The sequence below is a fragment of the Platalea leucorodia genome (genome assembly GCF_965183815.1).
Source record: "Platalea leucorodia genome assembly, chromosome: 6".
Taxonomy (NCBI): Eukaryota; Metazoa; Chordata; class Aves; order Pelecaniformes; family Threskiornithidae; genus Platalea; species Platalea leucorodia.
The window spans coordinates 50,405,637-50,419,079 of record NC_138828.1 but is presented as its reverse complement, the minus strand read 5'-3'; the positions used below and the strand labels follow the sequence as shown (position 1 = coordinate 50,419,079).

General features: G+C 44.5%; 1 protein-coding gene across 1 annotated transcript in view; it reads left to right on the top strand.

Annotated features, from left to right (window-relative positions):
* The window catches only part of ENPP6 (ectonucleotide pyrophosphatase/phosphodiesterase 6), a gene marked incomplete at both ends in the record, with an annotated part of 30,718 nt that extends 17,940 nt beyond the window's left edge, over positions 1-12,778 (top strand). The window contains 5 exons of the mRNA XM_082315898.1: positions 3,828-3,969; positions 4,998-5,177; positions 7,507-7,644; positions 11,673-11,796; positions 12,555-12,778. Coding sequence (XP_082172024.1) covers positions 3,828-3,969; positions 4,998-5,177; positions 7,507-7,644; positions 11,673-11,796; positions 12,555-12,778 — 808 coding nt within the window. The remainder of the gene's footprint in view (positions 1-3,827; positions 3,970-4,997; positions 5,178-7,506; positions 7,645-11,672; positions 11,797-12,554) is intronic.
* Between the last annotated feature and the right edge of the window lie 665 nt (positions 12,779-13,443).

The following is a 13,443-nucleotide window of genomic DNA, read 5'->3' as shown; positions in this document are numbered from 1 at the left end:
GTATCTCAGACAGCTCCTAGGAAAAACGCATACTCCACACCCAGCTTTCCAATTTCACTATCTCTCATCCAAACTTTAACAAGGGACAATTCCACATAGGTTGTAAAGTCGGGGAAGATTGCACCGCCACGTGCGGAGCCAATGCCTTACCTTAGCTATAACTAAGCTTCCTCTTTAAAAACCTTGTTGGTTCCATAATTTATCCAATCCTAGGATACACTTCTACTTTACTACTTGCAAACTGCCATAGCGATTTGAATCTGAGAAGTTTTGTATTCAGATGCTGAGTGTTGATTGTCCTTGAAATAAAGGCTCCAAAATGATGAGAGCGCTGCTGGAGACGTTGCTCCCAGTTGCACACTGGGTCCTGCTGCACAGATGCTCACAAATCACAGTGTCCTTTACAGGATGGGGCTTAGAGAGAAGCTGTCTCAGAACATGTGAGACATTTGATCCTGAAATGATTTAGCTTAGATTGTAAGAAAGTTATCTGCATGTGACATGAGGAGGTCATATGTGCCATAGGAAGCTTTCTGGAGCTCCTGCGATACTTTTAATTCAGTGAATAAAAAAGGGAATGGAAAACTGAATACAGACACCAGCTCTGACTTCTGGTGGAAACCCAGAATTACCATAGAAAGCTTTTTGGTCAGGTATCATTTGGGGATGGGTCAAGACATGCTTGAAGCTTCCTGCCTGGTTTCTATGAAGCAAGGTGCATAAGGCTGCTCAGGACGGTTTGCAGCTTTGTAATTGTGAACATGATTAAAAGCGAGGCACAAACTGTTAACAGCTCCAGCCCTTCAAGCTGCTCTTTTGGGTGGCTGGAGCCCATTGAAAACATTTCAATATCTAATTCACCCACAGTCGCAAGGCTGCTTGCTGCTGCCTTCGGTGGAAAAGAAGAAAAGGGCAGAGACATAACACTATCAGTGGGGCAGCTCGCAAGAGGTAAAAGCTGATGATTTCAAGGAAAGAGCAAATCCTTACCACCGTGATGTCTGCTGTAAACACCAGCTCCAGCCTGCTGAAGAGCTCAAATCCTACAGATAGTCCTGGAGCTGCGGGAGGCCCGGTCTCTGGTGTCCATTTACACACCATCCCTCTTGAATTTCTGCCTGGGTTCCTTTTCTTTAAACTAAGTGCCCTGTCTGCACCAAGGCAGGAAAGAGGAAAAAGGAACACTCGCCAATAAAATTAATAATCAGTTGTGGGTGTAAATACTGCAGGGACTTACAGTAAAAAAGGAAGGTAGAGAATGAACAGATTAAAAATCAGGTAGGTTTTCCTTATCCTTTTCCTCATTCATCCTCTTTGTTTAGTCCTTTAAAATTTAGCAAACAATTTTCAGTGCTGCTGGGCCAGCCCATAAGAAGTAAAGCCTCTGAAATACCTTTATTGTAGGCATATTCATTTAGCAGGAGTTAGTGTCTTTGGGTAGAAGAGTCTTGAGCTGCATCTTTTCATCATCTACAACTTTTGCAAGAGCTTCTGACTCTTGAAGCTGTTCAAAGGCTGGCAAATCCAGCGTGTTTTCTTTCCACACCCCAACTAATTGAAAAAGCCCGTCAGGCTGAAGCTGGCGCTAGCTATATGTGGGAAAACAGCCCGTGGCAAGGGCAGTCTGTTGCCTGGAGCAGTGCCTTGCTCAGTTGCCCTAATGGCAGGTATTAATGGTTAATGAACTGCACTTACGCTCCTGCTGTTAGCAAACCTTACAGGGACTTCAGGATAGAGAGAGTAAGCCCTTTATTGTGGCATGGTGGCCTAGGGGTTAACTTGAGTTTGGGCATGGGGAACGTCCTGACCCATCTTAACTTTACCAGGGTCAAAGGGAGTTTTATCAATGCTCTCTGCAAGGGCAGGAGTACCTAACTCAGCAGGGAGCCACTGAGCTCCTCTTGCACCCAAAGGAAACCATCCTTCAGGAACATTCTCCAGTCTCTTCAAGCAGGTGCTTTGAGACCATTATTTAGACCAAAAATATTCAAAACTAAGTCAAGCACCCATTTTTGGCAAGTAAAACTAAAACCTCCCTTATGTCTTTTCCACAGCTATAATTTAAGGGCTGTTGTAATCTACCTACCTTCCTGGACAGGCATCATGAAGTTTGCGTGGTACTTGCAAAGTGTGTTGATATATAACCCTTTTTGGTATTGCCATTGATGCCATCCAGCTTTCTTCAGCAAGTTTCCTTAGCCATTTCTTTTGAAAGTTACTTTTGAAAGTTTGAAAGACAGATTACTTCTCCCATGCAAGTCATGATCAGAGATGCCTAGTTTTCTTAGGAAAACAGACAAAAAATGGAAACAAAGTCAAACTCAATCTTACAAGCTCTGGATGTGCTGTAAGCACAACTCCTAAGCGTGCTGCATAACTGGAGCTTGTCCCACTGAAGTCACGTGCAAAGTTCAACATTCATCCTTACAGCACTGAGCCCTCACTGAGAAATCTCACCACAGCCTAAATAAGACCGCTTGTTTTATGCAGTAAAACTCTTTCTGAGCTTCTATCTTGATAAAAATGATCATTTAGTTACAGGTGAGAAGACACAAAGCCGTCTTAGTAGCTAATTAATACTGGCATTGCAGCAGAAGAAAACTGTTTCAATAGGTTCAATGAGTGTGTATGCAATATATAGAAATTAGAGGGTTAAATTTTAGGAATTAATTTATGCTTAATACAGATGGCAAGTAATGCTTAAAATGAAATTGGAGGGAGGGAAGGGCTGCTTCATTTGAATGATTTTAAAATCACGAAGAGTGAGAAAGAACACTGTTCTGCAGGACCAGCGGTGGAGAAATTCCCACCACAGCAGAGACCTTCAGCTTCCTACAGGACTGCTCCTCTGAGGCCTTCAGCAAACTTACAAATGCAAATGACAGACCCTAATTCATTCATCCAGTCCCTCACCTCTGATTTTTTCTCTTCTGTCTCACTCATCACACCAGACTACTCAGGTGTCTTTAATCAGAGAAGCTGGACCTGTCAGGACATCACACAAAGTCTTTCTGTAGGGATCTTGATGTGGATGAGGGCATGTATTATGGATGGCACACCCCGTCATATATTAAGTACAGTACAAAAAGACCGGTTTTGAACTTCATGAGCATAGATTTGCAATTTTATCCACACGACTGCTCTCAGGGAGCTTTACAGTGAACTGTAAAGTGGTCATGAAAATGTAATTAAGCACTGATGTGTGTGCAATCCTCACTAATTAGGCTGAAGGCATTCAGTGCAGAAACCTGTGATCAGCTAAACTTGTGCAACTCTGAGATTACCTTAGTTCCCCTTTGGTCGTATTCCTGAATAAAAACCCCATCTAAAATATCACCCCAATTTATACCACTCGGGATTTTGTAAGGTCATGGAAGAGCCTGTCCTGAGTTGACCTCGGTGGTTTGGAAGACCTCACACAGGAGAAAGCCAGAAGTGCCAAACTTTAATTAAAGCACATTTGACTGGCAATACTCACAATCCTTTTAATAAGGGCACAGAAATTAGTATTTCTTCTGGGTCTTTCTTTGTCATTAAAGGAAAAGCCACCTTCCTAATTTGAAGAGGCAGTAGAGGGCTGCCAGGCCAGCCTGAGCTTGCACATGGCAGTCTCTACCTGGCAGCTCTGATGGGAGTCTCAAGCAAACTCAGGAGATTCTGGGTGTGAATAACGAGCCCAGCTGTGCGACAGCAGATAGGAAAGCACAGGCTGGAAGCAGAAAATGGGGGTTTGTGACTTTACGTGCTGGTGAGGACAGTAATGCCAGCAGCCAGCAGGTCTCCATGTGCGTCAGCCCCTCACTCCTTCCCCTCCCTCCCACCTCCAGCAACGGCAGTGCCGAGATGGCTGCGGTGTACTACGAGCGCATCGACGTGGAAGGCCACCACTATGGCCCTTCGTCCCAGCAGCGGAAGAACGCTTTGAAGGAGGTGGACAAAGCCTTGAGCAACATGATCACGCTCATCAAGGTGAGTGGTGTCCGAAAACCCAGCTCCTGGGTGCATTTGGAAAAGGCTTTTAAAACTGCTCTTTGTGGCACTGCTGAGAGCCAATTTAATGCCTGTTAATTGGATGTGTTGGCTGTAAGCTTTATTTCCTGAGAAACAGAGGCTACCGAGATCATGTGGAAGTCAAGGCACCAGTGCCCTGATTTTTATTTTCGTCAATGGCGTTATAATCCTCCTAGTGGATTATTATATCAATAGCCCCAGGAAGCCATAAACCAATACACACGTTGCTCTGTTTATAACTTGTGTTGCTGGCTGGGCTTTATAGTAGGCAAACGAATCAAAACCACTTGCTTCCTAAGGTTTCTGGAATCAGACAATTAACTTTTACAGCGTTTTTTATGGCACCATTCAGAACTCTGTACTTTAAACTTTGTTTTAAAAAACATTATCTAAATGATTTTGCAGTGAGAAAAGGAGGATACCAAGCTTTTGAGTAAATGTCAATTCTATGAATATTTCTGACAATAATAAATGCACATTGGAGTTTTGTATGTGTTTCAGTGAGGAGAGGACTATGTATTTCCAATTTCACTACATTATAAAAGTTCTAATGCTAAGTGCTTGTGTTTGGGAGGGGAAGAGAGAAACACCCCTGCCACAGGTGGTACCATGACAAAGTTTCTCTTCTCCAGCTGTTTTGGCCTACAGATGAAGAACAGTTGGATAAAATCCTGTCTAAGACCAACTGGGACAACTGGTTTGTGGGACTGGGATGTAGCATCTGGTTATTCAGAAGAGGGGTGGATTTATTTTGGAAAATCTCCTTGGCACTAACCTCTCAGACTCTTCCAGGGCAGCAAATGAGAGTGGATGTCCACCATTACGAGTGGTGGCAAAGCACATTGCAGGGCATTTGCAGCCGTGGTCCTTCTGGCCAACTTCCACTAAATCAGCGGAGGTCAAATGGGGATTAAAATTTTCCAGTGGGCGCAGACAGTGCAAAGCTCTTGCCTGGCCATAACGGCTGTCGTGCACTTGCTTCACAGAGCAAGGGTCTTCAGCATGATGTCAACGTCCTCCTCTTCTCCGATCATGGGATGACAGACATCTCTTGGACGGACAAAGTGATTGAGCTGAAAAACTATATCAATATGAGTGATACCATACAAATGAAGGACCGAGGTCCTGTTGTGAGCCTCTGGCCAGCGCCAGAGAAGCATGCTCAGGTAAGTACAGCTTATTTGTATTTATTTAGTTTTGTGTTTCCTTGGTTTTTATCACAATTGTGTCTTTTGTTTGCTCATAACATCCAAATCCCACTCTCAGAGATGTGTGTAAAAATCAGCCTGAGGCTCTTATTGGGAGTCAGACTTGGATCCTGTGACACTCTTGTGACGCTCATTTCTGAAGGAAAGTCACACCAGGCAAATTAAAAACCATGACCTTTCACCATTATTTGGCACAGATACATGCTTTCAAATCCCACCACTGTGTGCTTCTGAAAAACAGCTAAAAGATTTTAGCTCAAAATAAATTTTTAGGGTTTTATATATATATTAGTCAATTTATTGACACTCTAGCTGGGATTCTCAAATGATCTGGAGTAGGTCAGGCATTCATATTCCAGTAAACTCCCATAGAGTTTCAGGAATTATCTCCAATAGACCAGAATTACAAAAAAATAATTTTTTTTACAATATTCTCCTTTGAAGAATTTTGATGAATAAGCATGTTGGATTGAATCAACCATAAAAGCCCAAGGCTAGAACTGCAGGATTTTGAGGGACAAATTAAAACAATACAGAAAAAAAAAATTGGAAACCACTTGAAAAGAATGAAAATGCAGCATCTGTAACTAATAGACTAGTACATTATAGTTTAACCAGAAACCAATGCTTGAGAAGTCATTATTTCTATCCTCAGAATATAGATGAACGGATGTACAAAATGTGCAGTCCATGCTCCAGGCAAATAATTTTGTTTTCTATATTATATTTTAGCCAGTTCCAGTATATTGTAGCTTGTGCAATTTTTTTGAAGAGGATATTTGCTAATCTTTGCACCCAAACAGGCTCTCCAGGAATTGTATAGCTGTGATATTGTGAACATTTCAAATTAGTGCCAGAATTTAAAGTCATCTTAGAGGCATGCGTAAGCAATTCACTCAAAGCTCCTGCAGGGGATCACAGTGTTTATATATTCTCTCCTCTGCCTTAACTCAGCGATCCCTATTTTTGTAGGCCAGACCTTCAAACAAGGGCAAGTATAAGTTGTGACTTCACTCAGACGTGGGGTTTCATCCGACAAAGCTCTTAAGCACATGCTTCTTTCTCATTAAACAGCCTGATATCCCTAAGGAGAATAAAGTACAATGCCTTGCACCATGGTTTTGTTTTCTCCCTTAACTTCTTCTTAGGACTTCTTACTGGAGTGCTGCTTTTTTAAGTGAAACAAAGTTGACTTTCTGTTTCCCAATAGCCAAATTCCTCTATTCTTAATTCACTTTAAAGAGCCATGTTTAGGAATTAGATCATATCATAACATAGCGGTTATTACCTTTAAGAGTTACGCCCTTCTGAAGCACCAGAAGTACTGGGGAAACACCAGGACCACTCTCTAGTCCAGGTGATGGTGGGAGGGTCTGGCTGAGTTGCACCATCACACCCTGGTGCCGTCCTTATGGCAACTGCGTATCAATGCAAATCTCTTGCACGCATATGCACACAAGGGGGCTTAGCTAAAAGGCTAGTGAAGGACCTTTCATTCTTTGCAGAATCAAGCTATTTATTCCTGAAGGTTATTTATATTTAAGCAAAAGAGTGACATACATCCTGGGAACTCCAGTAACTGCCTTCTTTATGGCATATGAACACCTTCTTTAGGCATTTAAAATATTTTTCTGAATAATTCGGGGTTTAACCGCATCCATGTGATTATATTCCAGACAGTATGATTAATATTAATAAACCACTTGTATGGCATTGTGCCATTGGCATTGGCTGATTAATCTCACGGCATCCTTATGAAGCAGATAACTAAGCACTATCAGTCCCTTTGATAGGGATTGACTGGTTACATGTAAGAAACAGAGGTGAGGTGATATTAACTGTTCACTCAAGAGCACAAAGAGGGAATGAGTGGCAGAGGCCAAAGGCAATATCCCTTTTCCGCAGCTGTACCCAGTCCACATGGTGCCTTCGAGCATCTTTCCCCACTTAGCTTACCGTCCCCTATGATGGTTTGGGTTCTGCTGGTCTGTCTCTGTAGGCTGATATACTCACATGCATACATTTGTGAGTGCATGTATTATATATAATACATGAATTCATGCGTTCCTATGTGTTTATGATCCAACTTTTCAGAACCTCCTAAACCACATACGCAGATTTTGCACAGCCACCATCTTTGGACCAGCAAAGTCCCAGTTTGCATGTGCTGATAAAAAGCCATTAAAGTGGATTAGCCATTTTACAGATTCAGGTGTTTCCGTGTACCTATAGGTACCTATATGCTCTTTACAGCAATATGGTGTCCTAACATTTGCTTTCTTTGCAGATATATCAAAAATTGAAAGCTGTGGAACACATGCACGTTTATAACAAACAGGATATTCCAGAAAGGTTTTTCTACAAAAAAGGAAAATTTGTGTCTCCTCTAACTCTCGTGGCCGAGGAAGGATGGTTCATAGTAGAGGTAAAGTATAGAAGCAAAATACTTAGACATGACTGTGAAAAGGTGCAATATATGAAAACAATAAGAAAAATGTACAATTCTATGCTGGGCATTGAGTTAAAGTGTTACATCATTTACTTGGGCTGACTACAAAACTAATGTCAAATATTGCTTTGTGCTTAAAAGAGCCTAAAGGCATGGCAGCTATGCTGAAGGTAGACAAAGCTAAATAGTCAAGATGGTTCTTTTTTCTGCATTGTCATAAAGCAGGAGGAGTTTTTTTATTTCCCATTCCAGTTCTGTTGCTTTCCTCCTCTTCCTCCTGCCCACCTACCTTCATCTCAGACACAAAAAGAGTGTTTCCATTTCAAAACCTTGCTATCCCTCCATTCAGCAGTACTTTGTGGCAACTTTTCCTTCTGCCTGGCTTCCCACCCACCAGACCCTGTCCTAAAAATGCCCTGTTTCTCCCAAGCCCTCCAGTCTCAAAAAGGTCAGAGGGGGTTTACTCCTCAGAGATACCCAGTGCACACACTGAAATCTGAGAGCTTGTCAAGCAGAGAATCGATTAGACTTGCACATGAAGAGATTTTTTTCATACTAACTTATTTTGTTATTATAAATTATTGTTGTTGTTATTAATATTTTGCACTTGTATCGCTACTGAGCGATACACATTACAGATACTAACTGCACCTCACCACAGCTCAGAGGGTGAGGCAACTTATATATCTTCTAAGTGGGTAAACTGAGGAACAGTACTAACTGATTTGCCCAAGGCCATACATTAAGTCCATAAGTTGGCGACAGAACCAAGGAATCCTGTTTTTTTTCAGTGTCCCAGCATAGTCATTGCCCATCATTGCCTTGCAGATTATTGTAACTCAGTTGCGCATCTTCTTTCATGACCCTCAGAGCTACTGTTCACCAGGCTTTGCTCGAGATGGTCCACATCACCCCATTTCTCACTAGCTAACATGACTTTAGGATAATGATTTCTACAGCTGAATAAAAATGCACCTCTCAAAAAACTCGATTGCTTTTGAGTATGGATGGGTAAGCACCACATTTCTGGTTAAAAAAAAAATTATAAAAAAGCCAGACTTAAGATTCAGACACGTAAAGTAGGAATCTGAAACATTTTTGCCAAAATGATTTTTAAAAAAATTACAACTAAACTCTTTTGTACAGAAGTTCAACACAGAACATTTTTACATATTCTGTAAAAAAAAAAAATGCACTTTAAAAAAAATCATTGAAACTCTGACAAACCTTAATAACAGTGCAGCAAACACTGCTGCTGTGGTAATTATTTCTGTCTCTCTGCCCATTCCTTTCCATTGTTTCTGATTTTTAAGAATGTCCTCTCATTAATGCTGTCAGATTTTTCTTCTCCTCAGTACATTTTCATTATCTGTGAATGGGATGTGAAAATGAAAGTTTCCTGTCATATTTTTTTAAGCAATAATTGAGCCTTCTATTATACTTCCTGCCCAAAGCACCGAAGAGAGTATGTTCAGCTCTTCCCTATCATGCTCACGGGGTGTTTTAACTCTCTGTTGGCTAGTGGATAGCTATAAGCTGTTTGAAAAAGGAGAATTTTCTTTTTTTTTTTGAGAGACAACGGGGATGTATCTGGAAAGTTGGTTGCTTTTTTTTTTTTTTCCCAGCGAGGAGCATAGGAACAAAAGCCCGTTCACATTTTGGTTAAAGAAGGATGAGGAGGTATTTCATGCACCTCCGGCTATATTGAAACTGGTCTGCTAATATTATCTTGTTCCCTCCACATGAGCGAGTGGTCCCCATCCTTTGAGCAGAATTTTCCCCAGCTGCTCTCCTGCGTGCAACAAAGCTGTTAGCCCTCAGGGCTGCGTGCTCGCCCTATACCCATCCCAGTGTACTTTCCCAAGTTTTAGGGCACAGTTGCTGTACAGCTTCTAAACATGCAGATGCAGGGAAAAGTCCATCGTCAGCAGTCCCAGACACACCTGCTTCATCTTTGAGGAGCAGCGCTAGCCCAGGCTTAGGCTGAGCATGAAAAATGAATGTCTCGGTTGAGTCCTCTGTCCCATTTGGGCTTGCCAAGGCAGGCACGTCAGGGTGCTGCCAGCGCCCTGGCCCCAAAGAAGCCCCAGGGCTTTGTGGGGTTTGCTGTAAGGCAGAGCCTGATGCTCTAGAAGGGCAGCGCTGAGATGCTTGCACAGCCCTTTCCCTCAAGCTACTGCTGTTAATGGCTCCGTTTCGTGAGCTCTCACTTCAGCTGCAGTTGTCAAAGAAAGTAGTATGTTTTCTGACCAACTAGCAGCAAAAACAATGGAAAAGACTGCACATCAAGCTGCGAGTAGGTATCTCCTGGTGTCTGGGGTGACGGAAAGGCACACTACCTCCTGCGTTTGACATTCCTGGGGAAGCAGCTGAGTCCACGACATCTGACAGGACTGTGGAGGGCTGTAGCTTCGGCAATGTCATGATACTGCCAAAGAAACACCGCAAATCAGATGTGACTTGGCTTGTCTGGAGCTGGTGCTAACAAATGCTGTACAGGTTGCCTAATGGTGAGCAGCCCAGTGACAATTAGTCCCCGGGAACCGCAGTAAGCAGAGCCTCAGTGTAAGGAGGTGCTATGGTAGGAAGAGGGGAAGGGGTCTATTTTCTCCTTGACTTGCTCTGACCACTGTCAGTGAAATAGATAGGGACAAGGAAAGAGATTTAATTTGTCAGCTAAAATAGTTTAATTATCTATCTGGTACATCTGCTGACTATTACATATGAAGAAACACAAGGGATACTCTGGGGGTTCCCCTGGAAAGCAGTCAGAAGAGCTACACCTCATAGCCATAATCACTGCCATCCTCAGTGCTCTGGCGCGTGGTCAATTTTCTTCTTGGGCAGAGGAGGAAAACAAAAATCAGACAAAATAAATGTTTGTAAAAGGAAAGGGATCCTCAGTCAATCTGCTTCACCATCTGCAGGGGCTGCCGCACCACTCGCCCAGGGTGGGAATGTGGGAGACTCTGTTGGGACATCTTCTGTGCTCCTCTGACAAGTGTGAAGCCCAGATCTGGCCGCTTTAGCTCCTCCTCTGTAACCATCAGATAAATTAATGCCAGGGGTCTAACAAACTGTCAGCTGATGCTCTTCATCTAAGTGAAATTCCTGCCATAGTTTTGGGGATATCTGGAGCGTCCCATCTGCTGCCATCCCTAGGGAACATGGGACAAGAGAAACTCACGGAGAGGGTTGGTCCAGCGTTTTGAGCAGCCCCTAGGGACCACTGCTCCCGAGTGGGCCAGGATATGGCCCTATTGTAGGCAGTCTGGCAAGAGCTGTTAATACGGAGCAGGAGAAAGTAAAGAAGGAATTTAAAAGTATGACTTAAGTGCAATAGGGGCAAGGAAAAACAAGAATTATGATGACAAATTATTAAAGCATGGACACTGAGCAGGGAGAGAAAACTGAGAGTGGTCTATGCCAGGGAGAAGGGGACCGACTTAGGTCTGAGCCTGCATTCCCTGGAAGGAACCTCATTGCTTTAATACTAAAAGAAGCAGGGAGAAGAAATAATAATAATTAGAAAGTATATAGTAGGGGTGATATTTGTATTGTTTAGGCTGACTAGTCAAACAGAGCAAAAATGGCTTCTTTTTCTACGGTGCCAATGGCATGTCAGGCAGAACACCGCACCATCAAATCCACAGGAGTGCGTGGGGCCAGGTGGGAGAGCGGAGCTGCTAGCATGCAGTGGGAGAGGGACGCCAGCTTGCATACACGTGTCATGTACGAGTGCGATACTTTGTGCTCACACCAGAAATTTAGATGAGTGAGAGGCAGAAAGTTGTCCTCCCTGCTCAGCTGGGAGATGGCTACTTGCCGAGACGGCAAAGCCGGGGGTCACCCCTCCTGGTGCTGAGCCCCTGTGCAGCTGACGGCACGGTGTGGGGGCCAGATGGGGTGGTACATCACACGGAGACACGGCGTGGCACACCACGGTGCCTCATGGCACACCACGCACAGCCGGGCACTAACCGCACTCTGCTGTCGTCGCCCAGAGCAGGGACAAGCTGCCGTTCTGGGAGAATGGGACAGGGAAGAAGGAGGCCTGGCAGAATGGCTGGCACGGCTACGACAACGAGCTCATGGACATGAGAGGCTTCTTCCTCGCGTATGGGCCAGGTACAATGCCACCGTCCCTGGTGTCCCGCTCCCCTTGCAGTCCCATGGCCCCTGCCCCAGCGTCCCCGCAGCCCCGGCATGTCAGGACCCTGATGCGGCACTCCGCGACACCCAAAAACTACAAATAGGTGGCAGGATTTCCTCACTACAGCTGGATGCTGGGAAGGTTTCTAGCTCTCTCTCTGTTTTATAGCTGGAGAAACAGGGCAGAGAGACATGAAGGGATTTGGTCAGCCCCTCTCCAACATCCCAGCGCAGTAACCCTATCCCTTTGCCCTATTTTCCAAGACTGGCATAAATTTTTAATTCTATTTGAACCACATGAATTCTCCTTTTGTTGGTGGATTCAGACTCACTATCGCAGAGCACTTTCTTTGGGAAGGTTGCAGCGTACCTCACCCACCTGTCCGATGGGCAGACACAAACCCCCTGACTTCCATTTCATCAGTGGAAAACACTGCCGAGCACCAGGCTGCAACTGCAGACGGGAGCGAAAGCACAGCCGAATGTGCAATACAATTATTTCAAGCTATTAAATCTACCAAGCATACACAGTAAAGTAGCTCCTGTACTTCATAATTTAATTTATTTTTCTTTTTTAGTTTTTAGAATAAAATTGGACTAGAAGTAAAAATAATTAACTAAAACATTTAAAACATTTTTGCTGAGCTATGTTTCCCCTCAGTGTCCCCGTGTTTCAGGAGCTGAGCCCCGAGCCATACGATGCCAACTCCTCTCTTTGCCTGTTCTCCCTGCAGATTTCCGATCCAACTTCCGAGCGCCTCCCATCAGATCCGTGGATGTTTACAACATCATGTGCAGCCTGGCAGGAATACAGCCGCTGCCCAACAATGGCTCCTGGTCCAGGGTGGAGTGCATGCTCCGAAACACGGCCCCCTTGGCACCGCTCCCCCCGCGCAGCAGCTGCACCCTGGCGCTGGCTCTGCTGGCCCTCTTTGCCAAGCAGATCTCCTTACTGTGATCCCCAAACAATGTCGGTCAGTGTCACCAGCAACTCCATCCTTCTTCCCCCCCCCCCCCCCCCAAGTTCTTCATTTGAATAATAACTTCATTAATAGAGTGCTGCCCCCCGCTCCTCCGTCGTGCTCCACCAGGCGTCAATCTGACCCATCCTGCTTTTACAGCGGTTATAACATGAAGCCAGGTTTTGTGCTGCTCTAAACACAGCCAGCAAAGTCGGGGTCACTACTCTGGATTTACAGCACTGGCAATGAGAGCAGAATCCCAGCCGGCTACCTGCAAAATTTTCCAATGGGTGCACGTGGAGATCTCTGAGCATCAAACGCATCTTACCCCAGCATCTTTAACTGAGAGGCTCACCCTGGCTTCCAGCAGTGAGAAGCTCAGGGGTGGAGACAGACCTCTGTGCGTTTAACTGGGTTCTTTCTGATTCACTCCTTCATCTCCAGCTCCACCACCAGCAGAGCCCCACCTTCTCTTTACAGCACCTGCCAGGCCCAGGTCTAGACTGACCCGTTCTTCAAAGAGCCGAGCACTTTGCTGAGCGATCGTAATGCCGAGAGAGGTGGATCTGCAGGAAAGCAGTGAGAGTAGCCTACTTCTCCGAGCCTTTCCTTCTTCATTTTCCCCAAAGCGAACCCTGGCCCTGCACGCCTCCAAGGCCGG